The following is a 20,679-nucleotide window of genomic DNA, read 5'->3' on the forward strand; positions in this document are numbered from 1 at the left end:
ATTATATCGATATCGGTTATATCGATAGTACTGCTTATTACGATACTATTTCTATGAACGCAAGGAGAAAATTTACATGCCGCAGGATCGGATATATTGATAGTCCGGTTATATCTATGTTTTCAGACTCCCGAGAATATCGATATAACGAGACTTTACTGTATTGTGTAAATTAATGTCTCAACAAAAACTTGAAATGAAATGCTGTTGTACATTCTTGAAATGGCTTATATGGATGCGGTGAAGATATTTTCTCAACAAAAACAATGAACTTTGTTACTATTGATGCAGTATTATAGACATGAAAGGGGAGTGTAGCTTTCAGTTCATAGCATAATAGACAGAAGCTTTCTTGCATTTTTACAAATTGATATTTTGGAAATGACTTCTAAAGTATCTTGAAATGGTCAATCTTCAGCTTCAGCGTTGCCCCCTGAACTCCAAAAAGAGCCTCCTTGACCCCCGGCTGATCTGTTTCATTTTCCTCTATTTTAATTTCCCTTGGCTGGGATCCCTGCTCTTACGAAAGGAATTTCAAGATAAACTTAAAAATACTGTATGCCACTCCTGGGCCGCAACCATTCGGATTTACGCTTACCCCACCGTAACAACGTCTGGACTGACTTTTGGATTGATAGGCCAATACGTTACCAATCTTGTGAAGTGGAATTAAGCTCATACCTGAATAATGACAGAAATAAACATATGCAAGGCTGGAAAGTAGACAAATAGTTTAAGCTACTGAAGTGGATTTTTCAGGTCTTCATTTTTCTAACCTTTCAATTGTTGCTCTACATTTTAAAATACAGCTGAATATTCAAAATGTACTTAGTTAATTCACTGCCATTCACAAATGTATTCGGGAATTGAAAATATGACAGAGTGCCATTCCCGAATTTACTCGGGTTTAGTTTTTTTCATGCTTGGGTACCGATAAAGCGCTGGCCATGGAATTTGGTAATGTTTTTTCTTTTCCACAAAGGGGCAGCATTTCCCTTTTGTCCATGTTAGCACATTGTTCCAGCATCGGCTTTTGTTAAAGCGCTATATAAACCAATATGTATGTATTGTATTTTGAGCCGCCCTCATTTCAAGCACATATGACTCCAGACCCATATAATTTAAGAATTAACTTTTTTTCTGATGAAAGAAGAGCGTCTCAGGTTTCTAACGCTGTACTGAATGTTCATGTAGTCCTTAAACTCAATATTCTGTGGTTCCTGGAATTCAAGTGACAATGACAAAAACCCTGGGACTGGAGTGGACACATTTATGCACGTCTGGCAGTTAAAATACGAATGCTACGTTTTCCAAGCATGGATAATGATGATGTTATCAGACAACAGGTCTAGTCAACCCTCATTGACTCAGGGTGGACCGACAAAACAGGCTGTAAAGTGTCCTTGAGAGTTTTGAAATGCGCTTAGAAAAAAAAATTATTAAAGTACTGTAGTTTCTTCAACAAAACAAAGATTGAATTATTATAGAAGGGGATAGTAAAAAGTATATACAGTACATGTCAAGGAAGCTGAATAGAAGAATGGTGCTTGTTAAGAAATTGTCATCCTAACGCAATCAAGTTTCGGCAACTTCTTGTATAGTTGTATTACAATGTCTGTTGAATCAAATGTGATGTAATTTGATACTTTTTGTCTCCTTTTGCCCTTTCAAATTTTCCCTTTCCTGTAATGTGTTGTGTGTGTGTGTACGCGTGCATGTGTGTGGTTGGATTTGTGTGCACTTCAATGAGGATTAACCTCGTGCCTCAGCTGATGCTGATTGGAATGACGTTCAACACATTTGCAAACGTTGGACTTGAACGAGAAGGAGAGGCTGGTAAGTTAACACCATTATATTTCATACCATTGTCTTGGCAACCTTTTTTCATATCTCATCTGCCTTGTTTGACACACACACACTTCTACAATAGTGCGACTGTACCTGGCTTGGTGCCTTTTGGCCCAGTCAGAGCTGCAAGTGTCTGTAAATGGGTTAGTTAGGCAAGGAGACAGACAACCTGTGGCTTGTAATGACCTATAAGCTCTCACTGACCAGCACACACTTTACAAATGTCTACCGTGCAAGTGTTCCTTGATGTTTACATTAACTCTTGTTTTCCTTTTGGTCATCTTTATAAATGTGCATCAGAAAGTCTTGGATTAGGAGCTCAGTGTATACTTGTGGAGGGGGGTACGTGTGATCGGGTTGGTACTGGCTGTTAATAAGGCAACATTTTGGACTTGTCAAGACCACATGCTTTATGTCCTACTCAACACACCAAGGTAAGACAACATACCGTATTTTTCATTGTATAAGGCGCACCCAAAAGCCTTGATTTTCCTCAAAAGATGATGCTGCGTCTTATATGTGAAGTAATACTGAGCCACATCAGGTCTCGCAATGACTCTCGGCAGCATTTCCCTCGTAAGAGAAGTAGTGTGTAAGCCCAGCCTCTACTGCAGCGCCTTATAATGCTGTGTGCCTCATACTGTAATTGGAAAACTTTTATACATTCATATACATATTTATATTTGGAAAACCTTTGGCATTCATTGAAGGTGCACCCTATACTCCGGTGCGCCTTATACACCGAAAAATATGGTAGATTTTGTGTTAATTTTTGTTTTAACTCCTCTCTTCATCTATGCAGATTTGGATTTTGCATTGGATTGGATTTGCCTTTATTAGTCTCACAGTGGAGAAATCTACATTTCACAGCAGCAAAGTGATGAAAGGAATGTAAGTAGAAAAACAAAATACATGAGCTGCTGGAAAGGCAGTCACTTTCGCACACAATATTGAACTTTTTCACATCACGTTGCAGAAATACACTTACATTGATAATTACGTTAATTAAATGATGTATTTAAGTTTCTTCTGTGAGGAGTTATTGCTTTTGGTGATTGCATTTATATTACTGTATGTATTATTTATAAGTTGTGCACATAGCGGGTTTTCTTGTGTGTAACACTCACGTGATATCTTTAATTTTCCGGAGTTAATCCATCCAGCCATTGTGCCTCAACTCCCGGCCTATTTTAAGACATCTTACAATGTTTTTGTTTGTGTCATGGGTTTCTGAGCTGTGCTTTGTCTGTCTGCCCTGCATGACCCTGCCAGGGTCAAGGCAAGTCACACAAACACCCCCATCAACATAAGACAATGTTTCAAACAGCACAATGTGAAACATAAAAAATTCTATACCGCTTTATCCACACAAGGGTCGCAGAGGGTGCTGGAGCATATCCCAGCTGATTTGGCGCAGTAAGTAACCGGTTGCCAGAAAATCACAGGGCACACAGAGACAAACAACCATCCGTCAGTTTTTGGAATGTGCCAATTATTTAACTATACTCAAAGTGTAATTGAAAACATGCACAAGTCAGAGAGCAGAGGAGGAGTAAACAATAGCACTGTAGGAGGAAAACACGGCAGTTGTGCAGAGGAGGAGCTGCTGGAGAATTCTCGAGTAGTAGGAGGGGTGTGGCTAAAACTTAGCAAACTCATCGTGAAGAAGCGGTGGTACAATTTCAGTGCTTTCAAGAGAGACTTTTCTCTAAAATTGGGACGAAGGGAGGGAGACCACCTGAAGACTAAAGTTAGAACAGAGATATAGATCCTACCACAGTCGTCAATAGTGTTATTTGTCTTGAGAACGGAGCATGCTTGGGATAAAATGCATTGTAAATGTTTAATTTCAAGCTGTGAAACCTTTCTAGGAAATACTTGAGTTTTCAGCTCTGGGGTATTTACAATGCAACTTCAAGTCTTTGGTTTGATATACAAATGAGGATGAGAGTGACAAAAGGCCACCCACCTGTCTTTGTCACGACTGTTTAATACTTGATAGGTCAAAGGTCCTACCATTGCATGAAATATTTGGGTGTCCCCAAAAATTACAGCTCAGTGACGTTATGTTTACTTCGGGATATGTTCCACCCAAAAATATGCCGTGCCCCTTTCCTCTTTAATAATATATTGCTTAAATCTACTGTGTTACTAAACTGAGCAGGACATTTTTGAGCATGTATTGACAACAGACCATATGACTTTTTTTTTTAAACTGAAACCGGATCCAGTGTCTAATCAGATCATGCCTTGGCCACAGACATTAGTATCTGACTCCCCCAATTTCCTTCCTCAAAACTTTTTCTTATAGGCGTTGTACTCCTCACCGACTAGCCTTTTGGTTGTCTGTCAACGTACTTGATAAGAGATTACACAGAGAAGAAAATATAAATTCACCATTCAGGAAAACCACTGAGCATTGCCAGACTCTGATAAGTGGAGCACTTCTACATGCCAAAGGCAGACTAACGGGTCTTGTGTGGCTTTATTCTGATCACCGAGGTAGTCCATCACATTGTAATTTAAACCATAACTGCCACAATCACAAGATTTGCCAATTGATTTAGTCTGTGAGAGCATGCATTATGTGAGCCTTTGATGTCAAAAATTGTATTTCTTTTTTGTCGTACCGACTTATGGTGTTCATTAATGTGTTTTTTTTGGGGGGGTGGTTTGTAGCTACCCATAGATTGCCAATCATTACGCTCAAACTGTGAAAGAATGAAAGATTTTTGTCCTGCAGTCAATTATAGTACATAGTTTATGTACAAGTGTACTTTCTTTCCAAATTATTGCGGGAGTGGTTCAAAAACACACACAATCAAGATATGTCTTTCTCTATCAGATCTAAACCCCATTCAAAAACTGAAGTCGGTAAAATAGGATCACTTTAGGGAGAGAACAAACATCAGAGATATTGTAGAGAAAAGAGTGGTTGAAAATTCCCCTTTCTGGATTCAGTCATATTTTTAAACATTGTACAAGAGGTTAAAGTGCAGTTTCTTTGGCAAAAGGGGTGTACAACGTATTAGCGTCAAGGCTACCAATAGCACACTTGTCACTACCCAATCGCAAGGGCACCCTACTTGACCTTGAACACAAATATCCCATTATTTTGTATAGATTGCAGGATAATACAGTAAAGTCTCGTTATATCGATATCGGTTATATCGATAGTACTGCTTATTACGATACTATTTCTATGAACGCAAGGACAAAATTTACATGCCGCAGGATCGGATATATCGATCGTCCTGTTATATCGATATTTTTTCCGACTCCCGAGAATATCGATATAACGAGACTTTACTGTCCAGAAAGTATGACATTTTCGTTTAAATATTAAATAATCGGATCCTGCTATACATGGCATGAGGACAATGTATAAAGATGAAAGCATAAGAAGAAAAAAGATCAGGGAGTGAGGGAAAGACTACCTGTGATTGTTGTATCAAAAACAGAGTGCCTAACCCAGTTCTTAATGTGTGTATCATCACCAGATTCTACATCTCACTCGCTCACCACATCCACAACATTTATCCAATCTCAATTCTTCATGTGCATGCATCTTCACTGCACATGTGTGTATGGTGTGAGTTGGTGAGGGAGGGGGAGGGAGGGAGCCACAGAAACAAGAGAGGTTCGAGAGCTCAGAGAGCTCCGGGGGCAGTTGGTTGTCCTGATGTGCTAGTCTACACTGTTTGCTCCCTTGGTGAGGATTTTGCTCACTTTCTATTTGCCGCTGTCGTCTTTTAACAAACTCACTCAACAGGTAATGTTGTTGTCCTGATGATGGTTAAATATTGATGGCATTTCTGAAGTGTCCTTACGGTGGTTAAATATTGATGACATTTCTGAAGTGTGCTTAAGTTGGTTAAATGTTGACATTTCTGAAGCCAAAGTTGTTTAACTTTCATTTATGTATAATTATACTTCTATTTGTTGGACTGTACTAAAGCTCGAGTCTGGCAACTCAAGTAAAGTATTTTAGGTGGCTACGTATCGTGTTCATCTTTTCTTTTTGTACAGTTTGTTCACATTGAAACATTTCGTCGTGAGTTTTCGTGACTTTTGCTGAAATCAGGTCATTGTTGAGAAAGTAAGAACTGCTTTGACCCAAGGATGACCGCTCACAGTCGCTGAGCATGGGGTGGAGGTGATGAAAATGATGCGAATGGAATCTGATGAATTGAAATAAAATACCTTGAAGTAACTCAGTTAATCCACGACAATCCAGTTGTTGATTGTCTACTTTTATTTTAACAAACATGTTGTCCAGTTTAGGTTTTAACAACATGCAGTAGAACGATGCACATTGAATTTAAATCAGTTCATTTACTTTTTAAATTACTCTTTGGAGTACATTGAGAGGACATCTGTATTATTTTAGTCATTGTTAGTTTGATTTAAATGAGTGGCTTTTCTTATGTTTCTTTTGTTTTGTTCCCCCCACCACCACAAAAAAACCCTTTGTGCCTGTATCCATTTAGTGTGCACGCACGAAACAAACATAGGTTGAACAATCTGGCGAATCAATCGGGTGCTTTCTCTCGGTTCTTTTTCGAGTTTTAGTAAGTTTAAGCAGCATATGGCTGGTGTATGTGTTCTTTATTCTGGTTCTCATCCAATGGTCATCTTTTGGGTTGATAAGCATCAAAAGTTTTGCAACTCATGATTCATTCCACATGATGTTTAATTCCTGTGGGGTTGTGTGTCTTTTTGCAGCAGTTTTAAAAATGGGACACTAGTGTAAAAGTTCAATGTTGATGTTTTTCTAATTCTTAAAGTACACTGTTGTTTTAATCCATTGATTTTTTTGTGTCAATATTCTTGTGTCAATAGCTGATGAGCCCTCCCCCCCTTCCACCGCCACATTGGGGCCCATGATAACACACAGTCAACGGAAACGAGCCTAAATTCTCTTGTCTGCACTCAGTACCCCTTATCGCGCAACCCCATCAATGTCTATTTTCTTTTAATTCCAATCTCTTCATCCTTACCAGTCCAAGAACGACACAAAGAGTTTTAAATCATTCCCTTTCTCTCCTCACACTTTTTATTCAGCAAATTTATTCCCCTAATGGGCACTGTATTGGACACCCAGACCATCTTACATTCGCCGACCTCTTCCCAGCCGTAACTACCTCACCAAAACCCCAAACAAAACGATCAACGTGACCACAATGGAGACAAAAGGTGTGACGATGGCCAGCATGTTGACAAAAGAAGAATGGGAGAGGGAGGCCGAACGAGGCCAGGAGAACGAGGAGGTGAAGGGAGAAGAGAAAGGAACGCAGGATGAAAATTGTCAACTGATGATGGCTGACGGTCTTGCTAAGCATGAACCCAAGACTCCCACACCAGGCCAGCAGGTGTCTAATGGCTTCGCCACATCCAGCCCTCAGAGTTCCAACGAGGAAGTGGGGTTTTCCGAAGCAGGTCCCACCTCGAGGCCCGCAGACAACTCTGGTGCCGCCACGGTGCTGGCAGATCTCAGGACTTTGGTGGTTCAACAAACCAGCTTGGACCGACCAAGGGAAACTTGGAGCAAGAAGGTGGACTTCTTGCTCTCTGTCATCGGCTACGCAGTGGACCTGGGCAATGTGTGGCGTTTCCCCTATGTCTGCTACCAAAATGGAGGAGGTGAGGCGTTGCACGAGTTGAAATGGCGGCTGTATAAATATGATCTTTGATTGTTATTTATTGATTTTTTTGTTGTTTCAGATTTAAGATTAAATTTGAAAAATTCCCATTAAGTCACTCTGACTCCTCTGTAGACTCCTAAACTGACTCTTCCAAAGTTGCACAAACATAAGTGCACTCTGTGCATCAATTAATTTTATTTTCTCTAGTATCCATTAATTGTCCAATTTAGTGTTTTAGAAAAAGGGCATTTCGAATGTTTTTTTTTACTTTCTGATGGTGATGTCAAATTATGTGTCAGTATTCAAGCATTTCACAGTGCCGGAGGGTTGTTGAGACAAATAGGTGGTCAAATAAAGATATTAAGAACTGTATTTACACAATTTAAGTAGTAGAATGAAGCCATTCTGTCTGTCACAAAATCCTTACTGCACAAAAACAGCCTTAATTTTCACTTATATTAAATCTGCAATAATAAACTCCGTGCAATTTCCTGTGTTGTGCTGTGTGAATGTGTGCGTCTAAGTGTGTTTGTGCAGTGTATGTGTGTGAAGCAGAGATCTGCTCAAGGAGACACTTGATAGTATTAATTGTGAGAGGTTTTGTTTTATTGAAAAGGCCTCAGTGCCCTGCGTGCTTAATAACCTGTTGCTTGGGCAGACGCTCAATCATCTCTTATCTTTGACCGCAGGAGGGTGGGAGAAAAAAATACTGGCAAACAAATAAGCACATGATCGCATGAGGTAGACCGATGATGAGATAAGCGGAGATGTGATGACAAGCTGTGAGTTGGATGTCCAAGTTTGTGGTCTTTAACTCTTCTGGTGCTACCTCTTCATTTATTGATACCTTTTCTGTCACTTTTGCCGTGGGTGAGCTGTATCTTATCGATTTGACTTGTGTACAATACCATACATTTTGGTCTATATAGCGCTTTAACAAAAGCTGAAACTGCAACAAAGCACTTAACATTGACAGGTATCATATACAGGAAATACAGCATTGACAAAGTTAGTAGAAAGCACCAGGGAGTGAAACCAAGATCAAGTCGGAATCTTGCAGTCGAATGCCAAAGAGTTCAAGTGAGTTTTGAGATGGGTTTTAAAGATGCGCACTGAGGGGATTTGCCGAATGTTCAATGGCAGGTCATTCCAGAAAGTTGGACCAGCAACGGAAAAGGCTCGATACCCTCTGAGCCTCCGATTTAGTTTTAGGCACATCTAATAATGTCTGGTCAGCAGACCTGAGGCGTCGGGAAGGTGTGAAGAAGTGGATGAGCTCGGAAAGATAAGGAGAATGAGGAGATCATTTAAAGATTTGAAGACAAATAATAAGATCTTGAAAAGAACTCAAATGTATAGGAAGCCAGTGAAAGGATGCCAGAGTATGAGTTATGTGCTCCCTCTTACGTGTACCAGTCAAGAGGTGAGTACCAGCATTCTGGACCAGCTGGAGACGCTTCATGGAGGATTGGCTGACCCCAAAGTTGTGTTTATTTTGTGTGACTGAAACAGACTCTTTTTGTTTTTTAACTTTGTCACTAGTTTCTGCTTCTACTTCCGATCCTTGGATCACCAATTTCCTAACCCTTATTCTCCTTCTCACATTAGGTGCCTTTTTACTTCCCTACCTGTTAATGGCAGTTTTTGGAGGTGTCCCACTCTTCTACATGGAGCTTGCTCTCGGGCAGTTTCACCGCAATGGCTGCATCTCCATTTGGAAACATATCTGCCCCATCTTCAAAGGTAGGAGGCGATGGAAAAATTAGTTGGGCAACTGCTAGAATACGAGACCGGGGTTAGTGGGGGGACAACATGAGAGAACTGCCTGAAAGGCAAAGAAGCACAGTATAAAGATCTTAGCGGATTCACTTACCGTTGCCTCATTTAAAGTCAAGCAGCCCCGAGTCTTGCTTGAACATTTGGAGTGATGTTCTGTGTGTGTTATGGAAATTGTCGCATTTCCATGCCAAAATGCCAGGTGTTTGAAATTAGCTTTGCATGTAAATTGTTGTGCCTGGGAAATGTCAACCACTTGAGCCGGAGTTTGAAAGAGTCACTGATCTGTGTCTGAGAAGTGATATCCCAAATAATCCCTCGCAAATGGCATCTTATTGCGTTCGCCCACTCTGGGCAGGCTGGTCAGTACTGTCCTAGCGTGGTCAAGTATTCTTGCTCACAGTCATTTGGTTCCTTCATGCAGGTATTGGCTTTGCTATCTGCATCATAGCCCTCTACATTGCCTTCTATTACAACACCATCATGGCGTGGGCCTTGTACTACCTGTTGTCGTCGTTCCGGTCTACCCTTCCCTGGACCACCTGCACCAACAGCTGGAACACTGGCAACTGTAACAGATACATGTCCACCGACCACAACGTTTCATGGTCCAACTCCTCCACCTCCCCTGCCGAGGAGTTCTATACGTAAGTGCATGTAAGTGGGATGCAAAAGCATCGAGGGAGACTTTACCAGATGGAAAATGAGAAGGGGAAGATAAGAGCTGTGTACCAAAATATCAATGATTTATTGGAAAATTTACAGTGATACTGTGAACAAGTTTTCATTCACTCCGATCAGCATGGCTAAAAGGGAAAAAGAATAGCACTTACGTACGTCATATTTAGAGCTGTTCTTAAATGCAATGGCGGGCTGTGGATTTCATCGCTAGGCTGAAAAAGTTTCAATCCAGGCTGAAAAAGTGGGGTGTGATTTACTACAAGTCCACTAGAGTGTACCATTAGCCAGGAAATAACTGACCGACCCTTAATGATAATGATTTTATGATAATGATTTCTGTCTTGAAAATGGCTTTAACAGTAAATCTCCAAACAAATTCAGTTCTCCTTCAGCCATTGTGGGTTGACAAAACTGCTATTATATATATATATATCAACACAATAGTTTTGCTATTTTTGCTGATGCAGCTTGCTACCAATACAGTGTGCTAGCTCTTGCCAGTATGCCATTGTCACTAGCGGCTTGTGATCAGAGCAGGTCTTCCAAACTATGATTGGCTAGTAAAAAGCCAATCATAGTTTGCGAAAACGCTGACGTTGACCAGTGCCTGCAAGAAGGCGCTGGTACCCCTTTTGGGTTGCCAACTCGAAATCTGATTGGTTCAACTAGAGCTACAGTTCGATCGACACATTTGATGCTCCAGGGCCCGCAGAAGTGATTGTGAAGTCGTCCGGGTAACTTGGTATCAAATAATGGCTGAAATGTGATTGGTTAAATGCTTAAATACGAAAACGCACATCTGATAGCAGCGCAACAGGGGAAAATTAATGAAAGGAAACTGAAAGCCAATTTGGAATTATTTAATAAGAATTCAAGGACAAAATATAATTAACATCAGTCTGTGATTCAGATATTTTTAGGCCAGCAGAGAAGGCTTTGCAGGTATTGACAGTCCGCCACTGTTAAACTGTCTTTGGTTAATGTAGCTAAATCCGGTAACCAAGAGAACCAATATTTATCTGCCTATTATTAAACCGCTCCAAACTATAATCACAAACTCAAACATCCATTCTTGTCAACGGGCGGGTATCAACGTTTCAGCTATATTGGATCATCATCATTGTCGTCAATATTGTCCTTGTGCAGGTGTACGTATGTGGTGACCTTATTGGCTAGCTGCTCGTGACAAAATGATATCCATTTTGTCATGCAGCACTAGCACGAAGCACACTTACTGACAGACTGTTTTTTCTTTTTGTTCGACCTCCCCAACAACTAAACTCTTGGAGGCAGTGCTTCTAGCTGCATACTCAGTTTTTATGTGAAGTGGCAGAAAAGTTCAAATTTTCCAGCCACATAATAATTAGTCAATGGGAAAGTGAGAGAAATATGCCCCCACACCCTTCCTCCCACATACCAGTGACCGTTTCAACATGAAAAATGAGAAATGGAAAACATCCAGCAACATTGCATTATTTGAGAACACATTTGCTTATATCAATATTCGTTAGTTATTAGAGACCGTTCATGTGAAAGAAGCAGCTGAACCCTGTCCTGCTGTTTCGTCATCTCAAATTACCTGTATATGAACTGAAAAGAAAACACAGTATTTTTAACTCATTCACTGCCAAACGATGTGCCAAAATGTGTCCACTCTCATGCCAGGGTTTTTGTCATTTTCACTCAAATTGCAAGCATCACATAATATTGAGTTTTAGGACTACATAAACATTCAATTCAGCGTGAGAAATTTCTGTTCATCAGAAAAAAAGAGTTAATTCCTAAGTTAATGGGTCTGGAGTTATCTGAGCTGGAAATGGGGGCGGCTGTACAAAATACAATACAATATATACATATTTATATAGAGCTTTAACAACAGCTAAAGCTGTAATAAAGTGTTAACATGGACAAAAAGCAAATGCTGCCCCCTAGTGGAAACAAAAAACGTTGCCAGAGGTCTGACCAGCGTTTTATCGGCATCCCCCGCAAGAAAAAACAAAACACCGAACAAATTCGGGAATCGCGCTCTACGTCACACTTTTCAATTCCCGAATATTTTAGAATGGCAGTGAATTAGTTAATGAATAAGGATGGACCTACACGGACAAAGGGAAATATTACATTTTTGAAAAGCTTGGCTATATGAAGAAAAAGTTATTTATAACATTGTGTCTCTGACCAAACAGGTCAGTTTAATGTCCTTCAATTTATTTTTGAAGACAGATTGTGTTATCTGTTGAAGCTGCAACAGTTCAAAAGTTGCAAGTCAATCTGCTATCCGGATTTCCTGTTGTCAATATAAATTACGTCCATCTTTAATCATTTTACCTTTGTGTACGGGGGTAAATTTTGTGGAACTGCGTGGCTCGTCTTTCCAATATCCTCACCTTTCCTTTCTCCTTTCTCCAGTCGTCATGTGTTACAGGTACACCGCTCATCGGGTCTGCATCAGCTGGGCGCCGTCAGCTGGCAGCTCGCCCTTTGTTTGCTCTTCATCTTCACCATCGTCTACTTCAGCATCTGGAAGGGTGTCAAAACATCTGGAAAGGTAGGTGACCTTTTCGCCGGTACGGCTAATTGGAAAAGTGTGCCACTTACGTTGGATAAATCGAAACTTGGATTGAGAAAAATGCTCATCGCACTCATTCTCATTCATCGTTGCTGTCGGACAAGTTGGAGAGAAATTGTATGTGGTTTTCTACTTCAGCCATTGAGACCACAAACCAGACCTGAAAGTCTTTTTTTAGCAACTTGGCTTGATTCGATTACACACAATGAAACAGATCACAGTGATGACATCACTCTCCTGACACGCCAACGGCTAAAGAAGAACAGTGTGTATTCTTCAAAAGCACCATCGCTAAGTTTATTTGTTTACCCTTGTAGGTGGTCTGGGTGACGGCAACCTTTCCATATCTGGTGCTTCTGGTACTTCTTGTCCGTGGGGCCACCCTACCTGGAGCCTGGAGGGGTGTGGTTTTTTATCTCAAACCTGATTGGGAGAAACTGCTCAGCACGACGGTAAGATGAGTCTTAATTATTTTTTTTTTTGCCACCGCACAGAGTTTGGTTATGTCCTGTCCTGGAAATGATGTTTTTGTTTCTCCCACCTCCAAAATGTCCCCCATGTTGTGTTCAAGGTGTGGATCGATGCAGCAGCTCAGATCTTCTTCTCACTGGGTCCGGGTTTTGGGGTTCTCCTTGCTTTTGCCAGCTACAACCCATTTCACAACAACTGCTACAAGTGAGTTCAGGAGAAAGCGCCTCATAGAGAAAACCAAACGTCATTCAACAAGTTCAGACTTAGTCACATGACAAATGACCCGAAATTCATCATCTGAGACACAAACACCTGTTCCTCTTTTCTGTCCCTTTCAGAGATGCTTTGGTCACCAGCTCAGTAAATTGCATCACCAGTTTTCTGTCCGGCTTTGTGATTTTTACTGTACTCGGATACATGGCTGAGATGAGGCAGCAGGATGTGGATGCCGTTGCCAAAGATGCTGGTAAAAAAACCAACAATGGCCATTTCCATTTAATATCACATTTTTAAAAACTAATCCCTTCGCACAATGATCTGCATTTTGATCCCTGAAGGCATTTTGCATAAGCATTTCCGAACACTGCACATAGTACCTTTCTCCTTTTAACCTGTTTTTTTCTTATCTCTAGGACCCAGTCTCCTTTTCATCATTTATGCAGAAGCCATTGCAAATATGCCAGCTGCAACCTTCTTTGCCATAATCTTCTTCCTCATGATTATTATGTTGGGCCTGGATAGCACAGTAAGTTTAGCTCATTGCTCTCACAAATCACGAATATATGCCACTTGTTGCTCCCCTCTAAAACCCCATAGCGTATTCCATATTAGCACAACCATGAACAGAAACGCTGTCTTCTCTATGACTTGTTCGTCCACACTCATACTCACTTTTGCAAACAAACAAGGTGACCATGCCCTAATATCAGTCAAGTGATCTTTTGCCAATAAGCCTGTGTTCATCTGTGCCCAAGGAGCTCGCTGTGGAGACCTGCGAAGTGCTTATTGCATACTGATAATCAGTGTAGAATCAACATCAGGGATGCTTTGCTCCTTTTTTTCATGACTGAGGATATTACTGCACAATCTGTTGCTTTGTGTCCCATATACAATCTCGCTTTGTGTCGCCTGTTTTTCTCTCTTTTAGGCATCTTAAAATTCTTCTCTTGTTCACCAACTGCGGTCCTTGTGGGCCACTATCCTGCATGCTTTACATGACTGAAAGACGGATGGATGGATGGACTGGCATATGGGTGGATGGTTGAATGACTGACAAACAGATGTATGGACTGATGGATGGATGGACTGATAAACGGATGGATTGATACATGAATGGATGCATGGATGGATGGACTGATAAATGGAATGGTGGTTGGTTTGATGGACTGACAAACGGACGGATGGATGGATGGTTGTTGGTTGGATGGATGGACTGGCGGATGGATGGATGGATGGATGGATGGATGGACTGACAAATGTATGGATGGATGGACGGACTGACAAACCGATGGATGGATGGCGATATTAAAAGAGCAGAAAGGAACGGTCAGTTCAATTCTTATCTGGTCGTATTTTTGTTCCCTCTTCCAGTTTGCCGGTTTGGAGGGAGTCGTCACGGCTATGCTTGATGAGTTCCCCAATGTTCTGGTAAAGAGACGAGAGCAGTTTGTCTTTGGACTCGTTTGTGTCTGCTACCTCGGAGCACTCTCCACTCTCACATATGTAAGTCACATCAACTCCATTTCCATCTGTACAAGTTATTCTGATAATAACAGAACCTTAAGATAGCAGCATTTGTGCCGTCCTGCGTCAGTGAGTGTGCTTTTTATTTTTTTAATCTTTAAAAGTTCTTAGTATTTTAGCTGCCTTAGCATCCCATCAAATTGCCCCGTTTGCACTCCCAACGGTGCTTTTATATATATATACAGTCAAGTTGTTATATCGATATCGGTTATATCGATAGTCCCGCTTATTACGATACTATTTCTATGCACGCAAGGAGAAAAATTTCAGAATACATGTATTTGTAATCATTTCAAAGAATATGCCATCAATATGCTTCATTGTGTGTTGCTGCTGCATTTAGCTAACGTAATTAGCTGCAGTTTACAATTGCATGCAAATCAGATTAAAGTAGTAATTCCTTTATCTCCAGGCCTCAATTAAGCTAAGGAACTGGAGTCATTAAGGACTACACATGCAACATGCTATCATCATCGTGTATGGACAAGGCCTGTTTCAAAAGATTGATTAGAAAAGGGATTTTTCTGAAACTCAAATTTCTCTTCTTGGTCCAGGGAGGAGCTTTTGTGGTAAAGTTGTTTGAGGAGTATGCCACGGGCCCCGCGGTCATCACTGTGGTACTGCTTGAAGTCGTAGCAGTTTCCTGGTTCTACGGTGAGTTTGCCCCTTCTTACATCAAGAATAGCTAACATTTGAATCCTATTTCACCTCAATTTATTTTTTACACCAGTTTAAGGTTAACGTGTGTCTATTTCAGGCACCACTCGATTCTGCAACGACATCCAGGTTATGCTCGGTTTCTACCCGGGTTGCTTCTGGAGGATGTGCTGGGTCGCCATATGTCCCATCTTTCTCCTGGTGAGACACTCAGATATCAATGATCCCCGAATCTTTTAAAAGCTCTTGTATTCACAATCTTTTTCATCCCTTATACTGCAAGAGATCCCCATCACATAACACCAACAATAGACTTTTGTACACATGCACACTCTTTTCAACGTGTTTCTCTTTACAGTTCATCATCATCAGCTTCCTGGCCTTCCCGCCTGAGGTCAAATTGTTTGATTACCAGTATCCACCCTGGACCACAGCCCTTGGCTACAGTATTGGGGTGTCATCATTAATCTGTGTGCCTGTTTACATGGTCTACCACCTACTCAATGCCAAGGGCACCTTCAAACAGGTATACACACTTCACAGTCTTCTTCTGATTGTTGGATTGGATTGGATTAGATTTTATTAGTCTCACAGTGGAGAATTTTACACTTCACAGCAGCAAACTTATGGAAAGAAGAGGAAAGGAAAGGAAGGAATAGAAAAACAAAATAAAGGAGCTGCTGGAAAATTAGCCACTCTCGCAGCGCCATTTTGAAGTCTCATCTCATCTCATTTTCCGTACCGCTTATTCCTCATTAGGGTCGCGGGGGTTGCTGGAGCCTATCTCAGCTGTCTTCGGGCACGAGGCGGGGGACACCCTGAATTGGTTGCCAGCCAATCGCAGGGCACACAAAGACGTACAACAGTCACTCTCACACTCACACCCAGGGACAATTTGGAGTGGTCAATCTGCCTGCCATGCATGTTTTTGGAGTGTGGGAGGAAACCGGAGGACCCGGAGAAAACCCACGCGGGTCCGGGGAGAACATGCAAACTCCACACAGGGAGGCCGGACCGGGACGCGAACCGGCGACCTCTGTACTGTGAAGCCGGTGTGCTAACCACTCGACTACCGGGCCGCCCCATTTTGAAGTCAAAATAACAAAATAATATGACAACACAAAGACACAGAATCACTCATTCTTAAGCACTTTCTTCATCTTCTTTGTTGTCAAGCAGTTCTAGATGAAAGAGGAGAGGAACAAAGCATCATTTTCACCAGTGGATCATGGACATCATGGTGAAATGTGCATATCTGGTACAAGCTAAATGTTGAAAGCAAAAACAAAGCTATAGCATCCATTGACGAAAATAAATTGTCTCACACCTCCTGTCCCACGTAAATCCGCTTCAATTCCAAGCTGCGACAGTTCCACATACACATCGGCGCTCTGCGCTGATGCTCCTTTCTTCTCATCGCGGGCTCCTCAAGCCATGCATCCATCCAGCCGCAGACTGTCCAATAGCACCGACCTTTTTGCTGGACAAAGCAGGGCTCTGAAAAAAATGCTAATTACGGGCGCAAACATGCACAATCGCTCCAGAGATGACAGTCAAATGGCCCTGACATCCCTCCCAAATCAAAAACCGTGCTGGCATATTCGTGGTGCCGAAAAGGCGCAACCGCTCAGCAGTCTCATCCTTGATGAATGTCATGGCCGAAAAAACTGAAAAACAATCCGTATCCGGTCCTCACTACGCACAACAACACAAAGCATCCAGGAAGCATCTCGTTTTCTCACTGTTTCCCATGCACATGTACGGCCAACCTCCAATGTCACATGACTACAAGTTAGCACCAAAAGAAAAAAAGTGGAGGATCAGCTTCATTTGGAAAAAAAAAAAACCAACAAAAAACACAAATTCAAGCTACACACACACACACACACACATGGAATGCTGGTCGACGATCACCTGATTACACTAACTGGAAAGTGGGAAGTCTTTTCATTTGAATCGGTTGAATGCTTGTTCACCACTTTATACAATCACACACCTGCCGCCGGGTCGTGATGAGAACAACAACAAAAAAACGTTCCTCCCATCATCAGCATCATCATTATAACATTGTGATACGCTGCAGTAAGGCCACATTGTCCTGTATTGACACAATGTCAGAGGTGTGCAATGACACTGACACACACTGTTAGCATGGTGCAGTGTAAATATCTACTTTTGTACATGACATGACATTCGGGGGAAAGATAAAGCATGAGCAAAGTCAAAGGTTAAGTCAGTCAATTTTCCAGGCTTTATAATTTGATAGAAAACTGATTCTGAATCCGTTTTGAGGGTGAAAGTGATCGACATGGCAAAGACAGATGTTATTTATGTTTTCCTTCTAATTATAGTCTAATGTTTGAGAATAATTTACATTTCCAGCAAGAATTTCAAAATTGCTACTTTAATTAAAATGCCGAACTACTGGTTAATATACTTTGCAACGTAGAGCTGCATATACCCTGGATATTCTGGAAATAGTGATGACATCAGATCAATCTGATCGCATGTAACGCGAGTGATGTGTTTGTCTTGCAATGACATCCTAACTTCTTCTTTTCAACATTCACTTTAGTTAATTCCGATCTTTTAGAAATATAATCATTTGTCCTAAACACATTTTTCTTCTGAAGATTGGATGTTACAAGAAAAGATTACCGTATTTTCCGGTGTATAAGGCGCACTGGAGTATAAGGCGCACCCCCAATAAATGGTGTATTTTTTATCCATATATAAGGCACACCAGACTGTAAAGTGCACCTTCAATTGATGATAAATGTTTTCCAAATATATTATATAAATATACAAAAGATTTCCAAATATAAGGGAAACGACATTATAAGGCGCTACCGTTGAGACTGGGGTAACGCACTACTTCTCCTACGGGGGTAAATGGAGTCGGTGGCTATTGAAAGTAGTTGCGAGACCTGTTGTGGCTCAGTATTACTTCACATATAAGGCGCACCTGCGTATAAGACGCAGGGTCATCTTTTGAAGAAAATCAAGGCTTTTGGGTGCGCCTTACGCACCAGAAAATACAGTACTTTATTTGGCATATGCTGTCGATTGCTGACTTGGTATCTTTGAAATTTACATTTGACATTTGTGACCCCATAAGCCATGGTAACTTCTATATTTCCTCGCAGCGTTTATCAAAGAGTATCACTCCGGTGCCCAGCAATGACCAACACAGAGGCTTCATTGTCACCAATGCAGTCTGACCTGATCCTACCCTGTACCCACTTCAAGCTTTACTTAAGGCGCCCTCTTCTGGATCACTTACGACGCTACAAACGATGGAGACAACCTTTCACCACATTTGCCTCTTTTTTTTTCATTGAAGCTCAAATCTGGGACTGTTGTTTGGTCTAATGTACAGTAGGTAAAGACAGAATACTCCTCACTTATTTCATTTGGTTGAGTGCAGGTTGGCTGAGTCTGTGAACATATTTTACTGGCAATTTCTCCACTCTCATTGTATCACTTTAAGAATATACTGTACAGTACAGATAAGTTATGCATTCTAATATGGAGCAAAATTCAGGTATTCTCTCCCTTACATCATTGACGCCAAATATATGACATTTTCTCATCTCATATGTCATGCGATATGACAGTAATTTTGTTCCATCGATGTTGGATTATAAGGACAGATTTGCTAAGAGTTCTGCACTCTAGCGCAGTGTTTGTTCGTGTTATGAATTTGTACTCTCTGTGTGTGTGTGTGCGTGTGTGTGTGTGTGTGTGTGTGTGTGTGTGTGTGTGTGTGTGTGTGTGTGTGTGTGTGTGTGTGTGTGTGTGTGTGTGTGTGTGTGTGTGTGTGTGTGTGTGTGTGTGTGTGTGTGTGTGCACGCGCGCGCATGTGCGAAACGGTTATGATGGCCTATAAACATTCGGATGAAATGTATTTTCTTTCTATTTCCTTCTATTTTGTCATGTTGTTTACATTGTCATTATCAATGTTTTCAAATAATCAGTCACCTTCTGAGCTTGTAGTAATGTTGCAGAGCAGTCAGTAATCAATACCAAATATGGACTTAATACCATCAAAGTCATTATTTAAAAGTTGACTTATCATCACTTTTATTACAACCAAAAAGACAGACAGAGAAATCTAAACTTATGACTTCAAATATGGTAAGTACTGTACATCCACATGTGTATTTACTTGTCAGTGTGATACTTAGTGTAAACTACCCTGTGGAAATTTGTTTCCAGTCCCTCATGGAGGTCTGAATGTGTATGTGGAATTGTTTTGGATTTGAGTGAACATTTGCTGATGCGTGTGTGAGGCAATGAGTAGGTAGGGATGGTCAGCCTTTATGTGTGCATGCTATGATATGTATGTGTGAATAATGTACTCAAGGGTATGTGCGTGTGTGAGAGAGTAATTGGGGAAAAAAATGTGTGTATGTAAAAAAATGGTCTCTTGTTGTTGTAAATTGCCAAATTATCTAATGAAGGATGTAAACTCCCCTCTAGTACCACTCAAGCTTATAGACCTATGTACTATTTCTTCAAAAGACTGTATTGGCAACCCTACCTGGATAGAATAAAGCTATTGAAATATATGAGAAGCATCAGATAATAAAGAAATATGGAGAAAAATGGGTCCTGGGTCTTTTTTTCTTTCATTTGTATGGCTGTATCAATGGCTCATTGTAAAAACTGCAGTGATTAATCACTTGAAATATGTTGGGCCCTTGTGAAATCAAGTGAGGTCCAGTTTAACGCATTCACTGCCAGACAGGCAAAAATGTGTCCACTCCAGTGTCAGGGTTTTTGTTATTGTTATTCGAATTCCAGGACCCACAGAATATTGAATTTTAGAACTACATAACCATTCAATACAGTGTTAGAAACCTTAGACTCACTTCTTTCATCAGGAAAAAAATGAGTTAATTATTAAATTATATGGATCTGGAGTTGTATGCGCTTGAAATAAGGGCAGATGCCCAAAATAAAATGCAATACATTAATTTTGGTTTATATAGCGCTTTAACAACAACTAAAGCTGGAACAAAGCGCTAACATGGATAAAGGGAAATGATGCAAACTTGTGGAAAAGAAAAAAAAAACATTGCCAGAGGCCATGGCCAGCACTTTATCGGCACCCAAGCATGAAAAAACAAAACCCGAACAAATTCGGGAACGGTGCCCTTCGTCATATTTTCAATTCCTGAATAAATTCGTGAATGGCAATGAATGAGTTAATCACACATGGTACCATCCTAAAATATATTAATGCTCAGTTGAGTTCATTCAACCCTGTATGTCCTCCAACATTAT

General features: G+C 40.9%; 1 protein-coding gene across 5 annotated transcripts; it reads left to right on the forward strand.

The window, feature by feature from the left end:
* The first annotated feature begins 2,176 nt into the window (after positions 1-2,176).
* Positions 2,177-19,992, forward strand: slc6a4a (solute carrier family 6 member 4a). 5 transcript variants are annotated; one of them, XM_089013899.1, is made up of 15 exons: positions 2,177-2,282; positions 2,651-2,739; positions 6,913-7,491; positions 9,102-9,236; positions 9,694-9,916; positions 12,360-12,498; positions 12,837-12,971; positions 13,091-13,194; positions 13,329-13,456; positions 13,623-13,735; positions 14,581-14,712; positions 15,288-15,387; positions 15,491-15,591; positions 15,749-15,916; positions 18,537-19,992. In XM_089013899.1, the coding sequence occupies exons 3-15, from the start codon at positions 7,032-7,034 to the stop codon at positions 18,609-18,611; spliced, it is 2,013 nt and encodes a 670-aa protein (XP_088870025.1). In that variant the 5' UTR covers positions 2,177-2,282; positions 2,651-2,739; positions 6,913-7,031; the 3' UTR covers positions 18,612-19,992. The 5 variants fall into 5 exon arrangements, with proteins under 5 accessions (XP_088870025.1, XP_088870021.1, XP_088870022.1 ...); XM_089013895.1 differs by lacking the exons at positions 2,177-2,282; positions 2,651-2,739 and adding an exon at positions 5,497-5,620 and having other exon boundaries at positions 6,691-7,491; XM_089013896.1 differs by lacking the exons at positions 2,177-2,282; positions 2,651-2,739 and adding an exon at positions 5,499-5,560 and having other exon boundaries at positions 6,691-7,491.
* The last annotated feature ends 687 nt before the right edge of the window (positions 19,993-20,679 follow it).

This window comes from Hippocampus bargibanti, linkage group LG14, assembly GCF_051943395.1.
Source record: "Hippocampus bargibanti isolate YZ-2025 linkage group LG14, ASM5194339v1, whole genome shotgun sequence".
Lineage (NCBI taxonomy): Eukaryota > Metazoa > Chordata > Actinopteri > Syngnathiformes > Syngnathidae > Hippocampus > Hippocampus bargibanti.